Raw genomic sequence first — 15,689 nt, 5'->3', positions numbered from 1 at the left:
TACACGATGACGGCGGATGCGGCAGAATTGCACTTCATCCTCAGCTGAATCTCACTCAACCCGAACAACATATTAAATAACATCCTCCGCATCTAGTCGAGTACTTTCACTTGATGAACGCACTGCCATCAGCCTTTGTTAGCCTTTTAATTAGGCAGCAAAGCACGTGCTACCGCGAAAGCGCGCGCGCGTTGTTTGCTACAACTTCACATTCGTCGCATCCATCGCAGCAAAATCCACAAACACCTCACAGCTACTCCACATCACCTCCATCTACGAAAATGGGAGACGTACCTTCACGAAAGAGATCACGCTCGTCAGAGCGCTCCGTCTCACCACCGCCAGTAAAGCGAAATCAACCGTCCTCTACCACCAGTGAGCTCACTTCTGGCACAAGCAATATCATGGCGTGATCTGTACTGACATATCCAGACAAGGCAGTGGCAAACTTCTTTACCCCAGCATCACAAAAGCCAAAGACGTCGGAGAGCGTCTCTTGGACGGTCATAAAGGAGAGCCTGTTAATCGGACGCTATCAAGATCCCTCGCATGTCGCGGAGCCCGACGCGCAGCCCCGCAAGATAGCTATTTTTGACTTCGTATGTTGGATTACGGCGTGTTTCAGCCATGTCATTCCCAGCCGTTGGGAGGGTTTTCATTGATCCTTGGGCGTGCATTGCATAGGACTCGACCCTCATTACATCCGCATCAGGCAAAAGGTTTGCGCGCGACGCTTCGGACTGGAAGTGGTGGCATGCCAGTGTTGCCACCAGCCTTCACAAGCTCCATCAAGACGGGTATGCAGGCTGCCTCTAATCAGCTGATGACTCTCACCTACCCCTCTCTTTGTATCACGATGCTAATGCAAAACGCAGCTATCTTATCGCCATTGTCAGCAACCAGGCGGGCATAAGCCTCAAAACCAACAGCAAATCACTAAAGACCGAGTTGAAACGACTAGCGGACTTCAAAGCAAAAGTGACGACGGTTTTGACGCAGCTCGATCTTCCCGTGGCCATATATGCAGCCACGGCCAAGGATGAATACCGCAAACCACGCACGGGCATGTGGCGCCAGCTGCTCGAGGACCACTCTCTCAGCGCGCCTGGGGCTGTGAACATGGAACGATCCTTCTTCGTCGGGGACGCAGGAGGACGGCCAGCAAGCGCCAGCAGCGGCGCCCCTAAGGATTTCTCGTGCTCGGATAGGTTTGTACTCTCCAAAGACCAGGTTTGCAGAACGAACCCCTGACGATGTACAAGGGACTTCGCTGCCAACGTCGGTATCAAGTACATGACACCAGAGGAGTACTTCCTCGAAGAAGAAGCATCGCCGTTCATCAGGGACTTCGACCCGGCCAGGTACATGAAGGAAGTTGCAGGAGCCGCAACCAACGCAGGTATGTTTTCTTTTCCATGTCAACGGCGCTGCGAGGCAGCTGTAGGCGACGCGTGTCTCATATATGCGTGTCTAGTTCCGCTGGTGTTCACCAAGAAGAATCCCGTGGACATTGTACTCTTTTGCGGCAGCCCGGGTGCCGGCAAGTCGACATTTTACTGGCGTCACCTGAAGCCCCTTGGCTACGAGCGCATCAACCAGGACACACTGAAGACGGTAAGTGCTGCAGTGTTCCCAAGCCTCCTCCGCACATGACTTGCACCTTGCACGTGCTGTGCGACCACTCCGCCTGCAAAGTGCTGCGCCCTCAAGCACAACTGACACGTTCGCCAGCGTGACAGGTGTCTGAAGGCTGCCACTGATAGCCTTGCAGAGGGAGACTCTATAGTCGTAGGTATGTAACTGACATGGTCCAAAATGGCGTGCAAATGCCGTACTCGACGAGCGCGAGTGCTAATACTCGAAACAGACAACACCAATGCCGATCCCGAGACCCGCGCGCACTGGATCAAGCTGGCCAAGAAGCACGACGTGCCCATCCGCTGCGTGCTGTTCACAGCCTCGCCAAAAGTCTGCGAGCACAATGACGCCGTCCGCGCTCTCAGCGGCGAGGTAAGCCCCCCGCCCCCTCCTCGCCTCCTGCCGTGCGGAGCGTGTTACCTTTCGTTGCCAGGGTCTCCACTCGGTGGTGGTTGGGTGTTGCCTGGATGAGAAAAATAAAAAAAATAAAAAAATAAAAAATAAAAAATAAAAAATAAAAAAATAAAAAGGCACGCTGCTTACCGGTCGAGAGAAATTGAGAAGCTGACCGTGTATGCTCTTGCTTTTGCAGATGAATCCCGAGTCCCGGATCATGCTTCCGAAGATTGCCTTTACGTCGTTCACATCGCGATTCCGTGAGCCCAGCCTCAAGGAAGGCTTCCAAGACATCACGAAAGTAGACTTTACGGTACGCCTAGCTTTCCTTTTTATTCTGTGTTTTTATGATGTTCGAGACTGCCACCCGCCTTGTCCAGTCAGGCCAGACCCGCGTTCAGACGGATTACCGTTGTTTCTTCTCAATTGTCAGGTTGCGCTCTGGCGATCATCTGCTGACCCCGGCTTTTGCTTTTGTGCAGTTCGAAGGATCAGAGCAGGAACGCGCCATCTGGACCAAATTCTGGGTTTGAACGTTCGCGGCCCTTTTTCTTTTCTCTCCCCATCCTTCCCCATCCTTCCCCAGACTTGAGGCGACGCCGGGCGTGGTTGGACTCGGCGTGATTCACAGCATGTAGGCTAGAGGCACGGAGTACAAGCCGTTGGAGCTACGGCGTTTTACGGAGACATTCTAGACCGGGGGTGGACGGCTTATAGCCGACACTACACTACTTAGGCACGCCAACGAAAAGCATCACATCGAATTACGAAGCAAAGGTGTCCTACGCGCGAGTCCGGACATGCGGAAGTGCGACGCAGTGGGCAGCGCAGCACGGGGAATTGCGGGTCGCAGCTAGGTCGCCGCTGGGGAAGCGGCTCACGGAGTCTAAGCCGCGACGGCGGGCACTAGTCCAATACTAATGATGCTGATAATTGCCGGGGAAGTGGATATTTGGAAGAGTGGGTTGCGAATTGGGCTGTAGTTCGCATGTACGCGCGGTTGGCAATAGCGTTTAGCAAGTCCGGCTGGTGGGCGAAGTGCGTCTCCGATGCGGAGATGTTGCGCGTAAATACAGGCATTGGTTCCGAATCGCTAGGTATTGTCGTCATGGTCGCCGTGTGTTGATGCAAACAGCGCGGCTCATTTGAGTCTTGGGTGCGGCGTTGTTTGGTTCGCTTGGACACCTCGCTTTCGGATACGAGCGTTTGACGGCTCTATCTTGCTCTTTCCTCGTCGTTCGCCCAGAGGAAAGACAACCCGCAAGCACGCAGGCAAGCCAGCGGGTGGAAATCCCGAGACACCAGAAGCAAAATGGCCAGCGCCAGTAGCACAGCCCGTCGCGGCGGCAGGAGACCAGGATATCCTGTGCGCACAGAGTTACGGTATGATATCAGGCAAGAAAGACGCATGCACGCCAGATAGCGGGAGCGTATCAGATTTACGAGAGGCGCCGCCTGCCTCTGCTACGAGCGCGAGCCGCGTGAACTTGTGTCTGTATGTAGGGGGGGTCATCAGGCAGGCAGGCGGTTGGGCCGCACGACCGCGCGCGGCAGAGATCGCCCTCAGCACGCCCAACTGGGGGCACCAGGGCCAGGCAGACCGGCAGCGGAACTGGAAGGCCTCAATATTTTGTCTCGCGGCAGCAGCGCACGCGGCGAGCCAAGCTTCTAGCGGCGCGGGCGCTAGAAGGCGGCAGCACTGGGCTGCTGACGGGGTTTTGCGAACCCTTCCCTCTTTTCTTCGCCTCGCGAGCGAGAGAGCGGAACTGGCGGCCACCCAGTGGCGTGCACGCCACGGGCGGAGTCCAGCAGCACGCCCACTCCGTCGGCCACGCAGCGCAGTCGTCGGCGGCGTTGGTGGCATGGCGGCGGGGCTTTCCCTGCGTCGCGCCACGCGCGACGCAGGAGCGTCATTCGTTGGCGAGAGCGGCCGTTTGTCGTGAGAGGGCGTTTTTTTGGCGGCGGCGGTTGATGGAGGCACGGGGGCTTGGGGGAGGGTCTTGGGAGGAGTTAGGTTACCACGTTGTTGTTGCGCCGCGGCACGTCGGCTATCTGGGCGATCAGAGACTTGACGACGACGATGACAACGGCGACGGGAACGGAGGCACGGAGGTAGAAGCTTGGTGATGGTTACTTGGGGTGGTGACGCGCGGTCCGGACGCTAAGAAAAGGCGGGCGTTGCTCCAGGCTCTTGGCTGCAACGGCGCCAGGGGACTCGTTTGGCGCAGGCGCGCGCACGCGGCGGACGGGGACGGGGGCGAGAGTTTCGGTGAGAGCGTCTGCAATGCAGCTTTGAGCTTTTTGGAGCAGCTTTCTATCTCGGTGTACCTGACCGGGTTTGCGGGAAGAGGGCGCGACACGGCCAATGGCGGGCTCGGCAGGCACATCCCCGAGCCGGGCCAACGGTGTGATTTTCAATGCGAAACCGCCGCCGACCCAGCGCCGCGGGCGCAGGATCAAGAAACGAAGGGCCCTCTTGTGCTCGCCAACGGCCTGACGTAAAACGGAGCCCGATCGAGGGCCCATTCGAGAAAAAAAAGCTTGAGGCAAAAGGTCGCGGCCACTCGGGTATGACGAGGCGGGGTGCCCCAGACAACTGGGCAACTGGGGGACACACACACGCCACACTCTTCGCATGTAAATCTCTGCAGGCGCTATGCTGCTTTTTGTGGTCATGGTCATGGTCATGGTCATGGTGAGTGAATGGGGCTGCAGAGAGAGAGGGGTGGGCATTGGGCAAGGCGGCCTGGCTGGATGGTGGTGGGTGCCGGCGCATGTGCAGGCGGACGGCCCGCGGTCATGTTGGGGGACCCGCACCGCAGACAGACAGAGAGACTCACAGTACACACTCTGTTGTTGTTGTCCTCGTCTTGCTGCCGGCCCTCTTTTTTATTTTTATTTTTTTTACCTTCCACTTCCCTGCATCCATCGTCCTCCTCCTCTCACAAATAACTCCACCACCCCAGTCTCGTCGCTCGCTCGCTTCCATCCTTCGCCTCTCCGCCATCCCACCACCTCCGTGCCTCCTTCCCCTAGGCCCCCGCCTCACTCCCCACCATCCCAAAACACGCGACCAACCCCTTTCGCTGCGCAACGGCCTGCAAAGGGTGAGTGCAACGCATGACTTTCGCTGTCTCACGTGCGCTCTGCGTCTGGACCATGACCAGGCACTGACTTTGCCTCCCCCCAGAGTTTCGCGGCGATAGTTTATCTGTCAGCCCAGCGCTCCCCCAGCACCTACGTGGACGCATTTCCTTCGTGGCACCCTCCCAAACCCTCGCGTTCCGCCACCGCTTCCCAACGAGGACGTGTATACAGCAGGCCCCCGGTATCTGAATGCAGCCCGGCTTTTTATAAATGGTCATGGGTGCTCGGTAGACCGTATGCAGCAACACAACGACGACTCCGACAACACCAACACCACCACTACCATGCGCGATATGCGGCCCCTCGTGCTTCCAAAAATGGTCGCTGCCAGGCGCTCCCTCAGCGAAGGCAGCGACGACCGATCCTACCCCGATTCCTCCGCCCACTCCATAACCTCCGAGCCTTCCACGCCCTCCACCCCGTTGAGCGCCGTCTTCTCCACCCGCGGCCACAAGAGGCAATCCAGCTCCACGTCTTCTCTTTCGCTCTCGTCGACGCCCCCCTCCTCCTACGAACACCTGGATAGCATGGCCTCCGGAAAGCTCCCCCAGCTCGAGGAGGCGGACGAGTATGTCATGGACGAACTCATTGATGTGGACGACTTTCCCATGTTCAACAGCGAAGTCCCCACACCTTGTCTATGTATGTGCCGCTTGCCCATCGCCTATAGCATTGCCTTACTGACGCCGCCCCAGGTGACACGGAGTTTTGCGCGCACCAAGGAAGCAGCAACTCGGATTCTACCGTCTCTCCTCCCCCGGACAGCGGCTCTCTGGCCTACCACTACGACCTCTCCGACAGCTATTCCGCAGACGAGTTCGAGATGCCTCGTCGTACGTCGAAACGCAGAAGATCCGGCGTCGAGTCTCCGGTCAACAGCATCGCGTCGCGCTTCGGCGAGCGCTTCCCTTCGCTCACGCGACGGTGGAAGAACCGCAGCCGGGCGGGGTCCATGCTCTCCCGCGAAAACACGCGCACCTCCACCTCCACTCCCTCCGGCTACGCCTCCACTCCGTCCGGTTATGCCTCCAGCCGGTCTTCTTCCATGACCGGCTCGGCGATACCCTCCTTCACCAGTTTTAGCACCAGCGAAACGGAGCTTGCTGGAAGCCCCAGGGATTCCGTGGTGCATGAAGAGTACGAAGAGGAAGAGGACGAGTTGATCCTTCTGCCGCCGCCAATTGACATGGTTTCGCCGGTTCTGGCGGAGGATCCGATTGATCGCAACGCCCTCGCTTCGACACCCCTGCTCCCGCCTATGATGGTTGAGAAGCGATCGCCCAAGGAAACGCCCCTGCAGTCTCCCCTGCAGTCGCCTAGTATTGCCGCCGACTCGAGTGCCTTCTCGGCAATGAACAGCCCTCTGGGAACGCCCCAGCCACCGCATGTGCAGACTCCTCCGTTGTCCACGAAGGCATCGATCGCGTCGTTCCGACATGGGCGACCCGGCCAGCTGGTACCAGTGGCGGACATCCCACCAATGATGATTGCCGACGAGCATGACGAGTGGTCGATCAAACTTGGCCACGCCAACTTTACAATTTACCCGGAGCCGTACATGCCGGAGGTCTGCGACGCAGATGCTTGCCGCGAACTATTTGCAAATTGGGAACAAGCACGTTGCAACTTCACCAAGCATCAAGTACGCACCGGCGAGCACTTTGGCGTCACGTCCAAGACGTACCAGCTAACGGAAGAGAAATGGGCCGAGATCGACGCCGAGTGGAAACGCAACCACGACGCCGCGGCCGCACGTGCAGCCGAGCTAGGCCTCGACCGCGCCGACTGCCCGACTCCGAACGAGCCGGCGCCACTCATGAAAATGCCGTCGCTAAACGACGCGCAGGGCGCGGGAAAGTTTCCCAAGCTCGGTGACGAAGACATAGTGGGTCCCATGGTCCAGATCGCGGCGCGCATACCTCACACGCGCCCGTCGAAGAAGGCGGCGCTGCTGAAGTTCATTGGCGACCTCAAGCTGCCGGGCGCCGTCATCGGACGAGCTTCGCAATAAGCAAAGCCAAGGAAGAGAGAGAAAGAAAAAAAAAGAAAATTTAAAAGCCGCAGAGGCAACTAACGACCTGCCGTCTTGGGCAACTTCTCCATGAACCTCACCATTTTCGGACTGTAACTTTACACACCATGACGAGGTACGACGCATACGACGAACATTACTATTATTTATAGTTTTATATTGTTATTGTTTTTTCTACTTATCGGCTCCGAACGCGCCCCGGACGCGAGCTGTAACGTTCCCTAAGAGACGACGAATTTCATTTTTTTGTTAGTGGCGGCGAGCTACCTACTCTAGAGCGGAGCGGGAGGGTGGGGGTTTAACTACCCACCTACATTGTTGTGTTTTTTGTTGTTTAGTCTCTGTGCGCCGCTTTCAGCGTGCATAGGTTTTTTGTACGCCGACCGATGGCGGGTGGTTGGTCGGTGGGTGCCTGGGTGGCTGGCTGGGGTGGGGTGGAAGAGCATCTTTCCATGACTAGACTTGACTTGACTGGATCTTTTAACTACGTACGTACTTTACTGGCTGGTGGGGGTGGGCGGGAAAAGTAGGCTTGCTTAGTCTTCGACTTCGTCATTTACGGGCTTTTAAAAGTTCCCTCGTTGGGGGGTTTCTCTCTCTCTCTCTCTCTCTCTCTCTCTCTCTCTCTCTCTCTCTCTCTGTCTGTCTCTCTCTCTGTCTCTTCGTCTGCTTCTTCTGCTTCTTCTGCTTCTTCTGCTTCTTCTGCTTCGTCTGCCTCTGCTTCCCTTTTACCTTTTTCATTGTTGTTGTTGTCATTGTGCTTTTTGGCGGCTATACCCATCATCATCATCGGTCTCGTTCGAGCGAGCTCTTGAGCGCGCGCGGCGTGTGTGTGCATGCTTGGCGAAGCGCAGTCAGTTGGATAGGTAGAGAAAAGTTAAGAATGATGTTTATCTGTCTATTGGTCTATTGCTGCTGCTACTGTATTGTGTACTGCTGCTGTTGTGTGGATGTATGTGCTTTTTTGCAGTACTACTACCCCTCGCCATCTATCCATCCATGCATGCATGCATTCATGCATTCATTCACGGAATTGAGCCTCAGCCTCAGTATAAACAGCTCAGGTCCGCGATATAGGTGTAGGTAGGCAGGTAGTAGGGAAAGCCTGCCCGTCCGCCGTCGGACTTTCTTTCATTCATTTCAGTGAGCTAGGTCGCACGACACGACGCGATGCGTGAGCGTGAAGAATTTGCCGTCGTCGGTAGTTGCTCATTTGGGTTGTACAGGGCTGGGTTGGTTGGTTGCATACATTCATACTCACACCTACACTTACACTTACATTCTGGAACAGATGGGATATCCGGACGGATCGGGGCGGGGCGGGAGTTGGGTATGGAGGGGCTGGATCCGAACTCGGTTATGGTAGGGGTTATGGTTGGGATTGGAGTAGGGTTTGTGTCTAGAATAGCTAGCTACCTATGCGTATTGCATTGCGGAGGGGGCGGGGCGGGTTGTGTTGGGGGTTGTGTTGGGGGTTGGCGAGCTGCTGCGTTTCTCGGCCCCGGCCCCCGCGGGCTGGGTAGGGTAGGTAGGGTGCTATCACGACATGGCTGGTACCTACCTACCAACGGCAGTACCTATGCTCTGGCGGGGCTGAGAGAGCGCTGCTGTGCGTGCTGTGCTGTGCGTACCTACGTACATAATGGCGGTGGTGTCGTCGTCGTCGTCGTCGTCGTCGTTGTCGATGCCGGTAACGATGCCGGTGATGATGATGTCGTCGACGCACCTACCTAAGGTACTGCTAGGTAGGTAGCCATAGGTAGCCAGCCAACGCGCCAGCGCGGCAGTGGCAGCGGCAGCTGAAGAGTCCGTCCCGTCCATCCTTCCCGCAAGATGGCACGGCGGCTGGCTGGCGGGCTGGCTGGCGGCACAGCGGGTGAAGACGTGCCACGAGGAGCTGCTCCGCCAGCCGCCAGCCTTTCTGCTCGTACCCCGCCTGGCTCCGCTTCGATTATTGCACGCAGAGCTGTAATTTGAGTCGTCTGTGTACATACATACATGCATACATACATACATACATACATACATACATACATACATACATACATACATACATACATACATACGTACGTACGTATGTATGTACAGCAAGCGCCTGCCAGCACGCACGCACGCAACAGACAAACAAACAAACAGCAAGCAAGCGCCAGCTGTCCGCCCGCTCACTCGCTCGTTCGTCGTCGGGCTGCTCGGCAGACAGGCAGATAGGCAAGGCAGACGGGAGACGGCCCACGGGAGACGCCCGCCGCCAGGCCGCATTAGGCCGCGGCCGAGCGAGCGAGCAAACGAGCAGCGGGACGAACGCACTCGCCCTTGTCCCGTCACAGCGGTGCTATTGGTGGGTGGTATTGGATTTTTCTGGGCTCTTGTTGCCGTTCTAGGTCTTGCACTGGCTGCGCTGGCGGGTTGCGGATTGTTTGTTGTTTGCGCCGCAAGGCTGCACCGTACATACCACGTACATACAGTCTCCGTGGATGGATGGTGATAGGTTGGCTTTTGCCCGGGCTTATCCCCGCGTCTCTGTTGCTGCCCGTTGCCGTGCCAGCGTAGCGTACGGATTAACTAGCCTAGCTTCTTCTTCTCCGTTCGCTCCGCTGCCCGGCTACGGCTACAGTAAGGTAAGGTAAGGTAAGGCAAGATACATCAAGGTATAGTTAGGTGTCTATCTCGGCCGGAGCGCCAGCACATAACCCACTACCTACGTACGCGCGCAGGTGGGCGGGCGGATATGTACGTGGGCAGTGGGAGCAAGCCTTGTTCTTATGGGTGGATGAAATGGGGAGGGGAGTGCGAGTGGGAGCTCAGCTTCGGCTCCAACGGCAGACCCCAACGGCAGAGCACACGCGCAAACCACGTCGCTGCTGCTGCAATTTCTCATTTCTCGTCACCCAGCGGGAAATGTTTGTAGTTAGCGGCTGTGAGGTGGTGACGGGTCGCCGCGTTGCGTCGGGCCCGCCCGTGGGTAGAGTGAGTGAGTCGTGGAGTGGTATGTAGGGTACGGTACAGTAGCTACCCTACTCCCTCCACCTCGCGTGGTCGGCGTCGGCGTTTGGCGTCGTCCGTCGTCATCAGGCAAAGGCGGCTACCCGCCCACCCGCCGTGCTGCCCCGCCGCGCCTTGCCTGCTGCCGTGCTCCGAGACGGTCTCGGGCGACGGCGCGGAGGAGGGGTTGTTTCTCATTCTCGAGTCTCGGTAGCAGTGGTGGTGGTTGGTCGCTGCAGGAGCCCGCCGCCCGCTTCCACCATTCACACACTCTCTCCCTTCTCCCTCTCACTGGCTGGCTCTCTCTTTGCGGTCAATGATGGCCTGACGGGGCGTTTTCGGCTTGAGGGACTCGACCGCTGTGACTGCCGACGCCGCTGGCCGTCTGGGGCCGCCCGCCGCGCAAAGACCATGTTGCCCCGCCATCTGCCTCCTCCGCGCCAACGTCACTGGCCAGCTCCTGCGACACTTGCTCAGCGACTCCAAATACCGAGTCGCGCTGCCAGGAGGATCATCGTCGACCGCCATGATCGCGGATGTCGAGAGCGGCTCTCGAGTCGCGAGAGGGGTTCGCCCCTACTAAAGTCTTCTTTTCCATCGTCAGGGGCCATTTGCACGCTGCTGTCGACGATCCCCTCTATCTGCAGCCCAGCCAATACCCCTTTCGAGCGCCTCACAGTTGTCTCGCGTCGCGCGTCTCGCCACCATGTCTAATAGCAAGCCTCAGTATCACGTTGCCATCATCGGCGCCGGCCTAGGCGGGCTCGCTGCGGCCATTGGCATCGCGAGGGCCCGTCACAAGGTTACTGTCATCGAGCAAGCACCCGTGCTCGGCGAGGTGAGTGTGCGACAAAGGCCTCGAGGGATCTGCAAGCCGCGGTCGTGACACGGCCGGCCATGCCTGTTCTTTTCTTCTGCCTCCGGTGACTGACGCGGCAGTGGCGTTCCAGGTCGGCGCTGGCATCCAGATCCCCCCCAACTCGTCGCGCATCCTCAGGAGATGGGGCCTCCTCGAAAAGGTCGAGGCCGCTTCCGTGTCCCCCGCCGACTTTGTGCTCCGCTCGTACAAAGGCCGCGTCCTGTCCAAGCAGAACATGCTACCTTTTGCCAAGGAAAAGTACGGTAATCCCTACCTGCACATCCACCGCGCCGACTATCACCGGATTCTGGTCGAGGCCGCCATCGAGGCCGGCGTGCACATGCAGCTGGGCTCCGTCGTCGAGGCTATCGACTTCGAAACGCCGCAGGTCAAGATCAAGGGTAAGCCGGATTTCAGGGCGGACATTGTACTCGGAGCCGATGGCCTCAAGTCGGTTTGCCGCGAGCAACTGCTGGGACACCCCGATCCTCCAAGGCTCACGGGCGATTTGGCTTACAGGATCGTCGTCAAGGCCGAGGACATGCGTAAGCACGAAATCCTGCGCGAGCTGGTCGAGACGCCGCAGATCAATTACTGGATGGGACCTCACGCGCACGCCGTCTGCTACTTGCTGAAGGGTGGCGGGCTGTACAACATTGTCTTGGCATGTCCAGACAACTTGCCGGAGATGGTCAACACGCAAAAGGCGGATCTTCAGGAGATGCAAGCCTTCTTCAAGGAGTGGGACCCACGGCTCAAGATCCTGCTGGGGATGGTGCAAGAGACAAGCAAGTGGAGGCTGCAGAACAGCGAGGAGATGGCCAAGTGGAGCCATCCGGGCGGCAAGTTTGCGCTGCTGGGCGACGCCTGCCACGCCACACTGCCCTATCTCGCGCAAGGCGCAGCGATGGCGGTCGAGGACGGGGCGGTGCTGGGCGCGTTGATGGGGAAGATCGAAGACAAGAGCCAGCTCCGGGACGTGCTGGTCATGTACGAGACACTGCGAAAGGCGCGCACCACTCGGGTGGTCAAGGGCAGCACGGCGCTGCGCGAGGTCTTCCACCTACCCGACAGCGAGCGCCAAGGCGAGCGCGACAGGCAGCTGCTGCATGAGGCGCCCTTCGAGGGCTTCCCGAACCGCTGGGCGGACCCGGTGTTCCAGCCATGGCTGTTTGGATACGACGCGCAGGCCGAGGTGGAGGGGGCGTGGCAGACGTACAAGGCGGGCCGGTTCCCGCTGACATTTGGAAAGCATGGCGCGGGACGAAGGAGCCGGCTGTAAGAGTAGGGGTAGAGTGTCCGAAAGCGGATTCTTTGTATATAGTTTGTATAGTGACGATTTAGGTATATGACGATGATTATCCTCGTTTCTTTGACGATCGACGGGCACTCGCTTCCCGATCAGCAGGCAGCGGCGGCAGTTCTCCCTCGTGCAGCAGGTCAGCGTCATACTCGGCATACGCCACCTGCAATCTTTCGTTCCGACGCCAGCTGCCTCACCATCGAATCCTCCCATCGGACCTTCCAACCCTAAACTCCGTATATGCTGGGTCAGCCGTCTGCACCACCACACCCCTCAACCCAAGTCAGCATCATGACGGAGCACCTGGCCGACGAAGCGGCCGACAGCGTGCCCGCTCTTCCCCCCGCAGAGGACGACGACGACTTTGCCGACGACACCGACGCCATGATCCTGTCCGACGACGGCCGAGACCGTGTCTACACGCCCCCTCCGCGCATCGCCGCTCGCTTCTCCCGCCCACCCAACAACCCTCGCCGCAAGAGCTCCGCAGCCTCGTCCCGCCGCAACTCCATCTCCTCGACCCACTCGCACCAGAGCAACCTCTCGCTACGCGGGCCCGTCTGCCAGAGCAACCATGTCGCTCAGCACCTGCGTCGGGCTTCCATACTCGAGAGCCGCAAGGCTCGCCTGGCCGATAGGGCCGCCCACGCCGAGCAGGTTAGGCTGCGAGCCGCGCTGGCCAAGTCATCGCCACGCATCTCGAACAGCGAAGAGAAGGCTTTAGCCGCGCAGCAGGCTCGCGAAAAGCACCTGGCCCAGGTGGCCGCGGCATGCGCCGAAGAGGTCCGCCGCGCCAAGAAGGTCGCCGAGGACATGAAGGAGCGCAAGGCCGCCGAGGAGAAGCGATACCGCCTGGAGATGCAGGAGAAGCTGGCCGAGGCGGAGCGGAGGCGCCTGGAATACAAGCGGAACCTGAGACGGCCGCGCACGGCAAGCTCGCCGACCACCGAGTCCAAGAAGCCTGTCTCGGCTGTTGCTTCGGTGCTGGACGAGGATACGGCCGCCAGACGCATACAGAGAACCTGGCGGACAGGGAAGAGACGGCAGATGATCGAGTCATTCTTGGACCTGGGCCTGTCCATTGACAAGGTGCAGGAGACCAGCTTCGAGGAGATTAGCAACCTGCTGGCCGACGAGAAGGTGCTCACTCTGACGGCCAGAGTGCTGGACCTCTTCAAGCTGCAGGGCTCCGACGGCTCAATCGGCAACGACGCCGCTGCCATCAGAACGTTCCTTAGTGCCTACCTCATTCTGGGCCACCCGGCTGCCGTCCTGAGCAGCAAGGATGGTGATCTGGAGCAGGACCTCATCAAGAAAGCCAAGGATCTGGTTATTTCTTTTGAATCAACATTATCGAAGTTATGCTTCGAGAACCGATACACACCCCCGCCGACTCATCTTGAGACGGTGCTCCTGGCTCATGGAGCTTTCCTTACGGCCTTTTCGGATTGGAAGGCCCAAGATTCTCACACTCTTATTGAAATGATGGTTGCATCATTTGTCAACCTTGACGCCATTTGGCAAAGTGTCAAGGACGACACCCGTGGCGAGGTGGCCAACGACTATCGTGAAGGTATCCGCGATAACCAGGTCATCCTTCTTAGCAAGATCCGCAAGCTCGCTGGCCCCGAGCGGGCGAACACACTCATTAAAAAGGCCATCAACGAGAGCAGGAGGGCCAAAGCGAGAGACAGGCGCCGTCGCCCCGTGGGTGACGTGCGTCCACGTGCTGCGGAGAGCGACACCGCATCCGAGACTTCCGAGACGAGCAGTGAGGCGGCGACACAAGCAGCCGAGAAGGCTGCTGGAGGGCGCGAGTTTCTCCAGCAGGATGAGCAGGCGGATCTCGAGGGTGCGCAGGCTGATGCTCTCGCGAAGCTCTTTTCACCGATGCCGTCGAACAGAGAGCTTGTTCATGAACTGGCCATCGACAAGGAGTTCAGGATCGATGAAGCTCAGCCCTCGGAGATACGGGACGCTCTGAACCGCGAGATCTGCGAGAGCATGAAGCGCGCGTTCGAGCGTGGCGAGGGCGCCCCGTGGACGACTGCTATGGCGGAGAACATTAGGGGCAAGCTGCTGCGGTTGCTGAAGCCCGGAAACTCAATTTACAGGCTCATCTCCGAGGCCCTCGACCCGGAGTTTATTTACCAGCAGGCCACTAACGGCGTTTTCTCCTACGACAAGTTCTATTCGTTTATGGCTACGATCATGCCGAAGCTCTGCGCGCCGTTCAGAGACCAGCAGGTCAAGGCTCTGACGGAGGAGCTGCAAGAGTCGGGTGATTTGGACCAGATGATTGGGAAGCTATTCAAGCTTCTTCACATTATTGATTTGCTGTCTCTGGACTACCAAAACTATCTGCTCCAGACTATGGCCCCGACACTGCTCAAGGAAGCGCCCGGCTACGAGCAGCGTGCGTTTGCGCAGGATCTCGAGAGCGGCGCAATCACTCTCCAGAAGACGAAGAGATGGTTCAGTAGTGCGTCCGTCAACTGCCTCACCGAAGCAGACCGCCGCGACCCTATCTACGGCCCACCGACGGCGCAGAAGATCTACGCGCGCGGGCTTGTCGACCTCGCCATCGCCGCTCCACCATTGCAGGAGGCAGAAGTGCCCGAGACGCTGCATCTCGACCACGCGCGGCTGGCGCGGATCCGCGAGGAAGCGGTCAAAATCACAACCGTGGGCGCGATCCTGCTGACGGCGAAGAACCTGCTACGCCGTGACGTGCGGTCGCAGTGGAAGCCGCAGGCGGCGCGCATGTGGGCGCTGCTGAAGGAGGGGTACACGAACGCGGACAGCACGCTTCCAGCGAAGATGCTATCAATTCTCGAGAGCAGCCACGCTATGCCGGCGGCGACGCGGACACAGCTCGCCAATACGACGACGCGGCTGTTGCTGCAGGCGGCAGCGGGGCGGCTGACAGACCCGGTCGTCAAGGTGCTGTTCCAGCGCCTGAAGACGCACGTGCTGAACCGTGTGAGCGCGTGCACGAGCGGAGAGCGCGTCCGCGCCGCCAGCACGGCGAGTGAAGGGCTGGCCACGAGCGGGCTGCCCGAGTTTGTGGGCCAGGTCGGCGATCTCGTCGATCAGCTTATTAGCGTCAGCGAGGCGGACCGCAAGGCCCATGGCGTGTGGTACGAGCAGATTGCGAAGGAGGTGGAGCGCGTGGGCGAGGAGGACGAAGCTGCTGCTGCTGCTGCGGCGGCGGCGGAGGCGGCGGCTTCTTCTTCGGCTTCTGCTGCGCCGCCGATGCTGTGAGTGCGTTGCGTCTGGGGTTGTTTGTCTGCTTGTCTGTGTGTGTGTATGCTAGCTTTCCATCCTTCCTT

At 58.8% G+C, this 15,689-nt stretch overlaps 9 protein-coding genes across 9 annotated transcripts; 6 read left to right on the top strand and 3 right to left on the bottom strand.

Annotated features, from left to right (window-relative positions):
* Positions 1–281: 281 nt before the first annotated feature.
* Positions 282–2,567, top strand: K452DRAFT_227012 (uncharacterized protein; the record flags this gene model as incomplete). Its single annotated transcript, XM_033536876.1, has 10 exons — positions 282–375; positions 433–599; positions 685–797; positions 876–1,208; positions 1,263–1,399; positions 1,475–1,614; positions 1,732–1,792; positions 1,868–2,010; positions 2,231–2,347; positions 2,517–2,567. 10 exons carry the CDS (start codon positions 282–284, stop codon positions 2,565–2,567), a joined length of 1,356 nt encoding a protein of 451 aa, XP_033398053.1.
* A 715-nt stretch (positions 2,568–3,282) lies between these two features.
* K452DRAFT_17230 (uncharacterized protein) lies at positions 3,283–4,071 on the top strand. The gene has a single exon (XM_033535812.1). It carries the CDS (start codon positions 3,420–3,422, stop codon positions 3,975–3,977), a length of 558 nt encoding a protein of 185 aa, XP_033398052.1. The 5' UTR covers positions 3,283–3,419; the 3' UTR covers positions 3,978–4,071.
* Positions 4,072–4,164: 93 nt separating this feature from the next.
* Positions 4,165–4,767, bottom strand: K452DRAFT_308030 (uncharacterized protein; the record flags this gene model as incomplete). Its single annotated transcript, XM_033543127.1, has 1 exon — positions 4,165–4,767. One exon carries the CDS (start codon positions 4,765–4,767, stop codon positions 4,165–4,167), a length of 603 nt encoding a protein of 200 aa, XP_033398051.1.
* Positions 4,768–5,465: 698 nt separating this feature from the next.
* K452DRAFT_308029 (uncharacterized protein) lies at positions 5,466–7,192 on the top strand (the record flags this gene model as incomplete). Its single annotated transcript, XM_033543126.1, has 2 exons — positions 5,466–5,823; positions 5,877–7,192. 2 exons carry the CDS (start codon positions 5,466–5,468, stop codon positions 7,190–7,192), a joined length of 1,674 nt encoding a protein of 557 aa, XP_033398050.1.
* Positions 7,193–7,466: 274 nt separating this feature from the next.
* On the bottom strand, positions 7,467–8,056 carry K452DRAFT_286763 (uncharacterized protein). The gene has a single exon (XM_033540359.1). It carries the CDS (start codon positions 8,049–8,051, stop codon positions 7,770–7,772), a length of 282 nt encoding a protein of 93 aa, XP_033398049.1. The 5' UTR covers positions 8,052–8,056; the 3' UTR covers positions 7,467–7,769.
* A 305-nt stretch (positions 8,057–8,361) lies between these two features.
* K452DRAFT_308028 (uncharacterized protein) lies at positions 8,362–9,034 on the bottom strand (the record flags this gene model as incomplete). Its single annotated transcript, XM_033543125.1, has 3 exons — positions 8,362–8,441; positions 8,493–8,625; positions 8,849–9,034. 3 exons carry the CDS (start codon positions 9,032–9,034, stop codon positions 8,362–8,364), a joined length of 399 nt encoding a protein of 132 aa, XP_033398048.1.
* Positions 9,035–10,500: 1,466 nt separating this feature from the next.
* Positions 10,501–11,099, top strand: K452DRAFT_17208 (uncharacterized protein). Its single transcript, XM_033535807.1, has one exon. The coding sequence runs from the start codon at positions 10,607–10,609 to the stop codon at positions 10,907–10,909; it is 303 nt and encodes a 100-aa protein (XP_033398047.1). The 5' UTR covers positions 10,501–10,606; the 3' UTR covers positions 10,910–11,099.
* On the top strand, positions 10,571–12,421 carry K452DRAFT_286760 (uncharacterized protein). Its single transcript, XM_033540358.1, has 2 exons — positions 10,571–11,033; positions 11,146–12,421. The coding sequence occupies exons 1-2, from the start codon at positions 10,902–10,904 to the stop codon at positions 12,334–12,336; spliced, it is 1,323 nt and encodes a 440-aa protein (XP_033398046.1). The 5' UTR covers positions 10,571–10,901; the 3' UTR covers positions 12,337–12,421.
* A 227-nt stretch (positions 12,422–12,648) lies between these two features.
* Positions 12,649–15,591, top strand: K452DRAFT_204986 (uncharacterized protein; the record flags this gene model as incomplete). Its single annotated transcript, XM_033536091.1, has 1 exon — positions 12,649–15,591. A coding segment is annotated over one exon (2,943 nt), but the record flags the coding sequence as incomplete, so codon positions are not given.
* Between the last annotated feature and the right edge of the window lie 98 nt (positions 15,592–15,689).

Source organism: Aplosporella prunicola (genome assembly GCF_010093885.1).
Source record: "Aplosporella prunicola CBS 121167 unplaced genomic scaffold K452scaffold_11, whole genome shotgun sequence".
NCBI classification, from domain to species: domain Eukaryota; kingdom Fungi; phylum Ascomycota; class Dothideomycetes; order Botryosphaeriales; family Aplosporellaceae; genus Aplosporella; species Aplosporella prunicola.
This window is presented reverse-complemented; position numbering and strand designations above follow the sequence as displayed.

What these genes read in the sequence shown, in the direction of transcription:
- K452DRAFT_17230 (XM_033535812.1), top strand. Translation starts at nt 3,420, where the DNA reads ATGATATCAGGCAAGAAAGACGCATGCACGCCAGATAGCGGGAGCGTA.
- K452DRAFT_286763 (XM_033540359.1), bottom strand. Translation starts at nt 8,051, where the DNA reads ATGCACACACACGCCGCGCGCGCTCAAGAGCTCGCTCGAACGAGACCG.
- K452DRAFT_17208 (XM_033535807.1), top strand. Translation starts at nt 10,607, where the DNA reads ATGTTGCCCCGCCATCTGCCTCCTCCGCGCCAACGTCACTGGCCAGCT.
- K452DRAFT_286760 (XM_033540358.1), top strand. Translation starts at nt 10,902, where the DNA reads ATGTCTAATAGCAAGCCTCAGTATCACGTTGCCATCATCGGCGCCGGC. An exon ending in AAGCACCCGTGCTCGGCGAG is followed by an intron (nt 11,034 to 11,145) that starts GTGAGTGTGCGA and finishes GTGGCGTTCCAG; the next exon opens with GTCGGCGCTGGCATCCAGAT.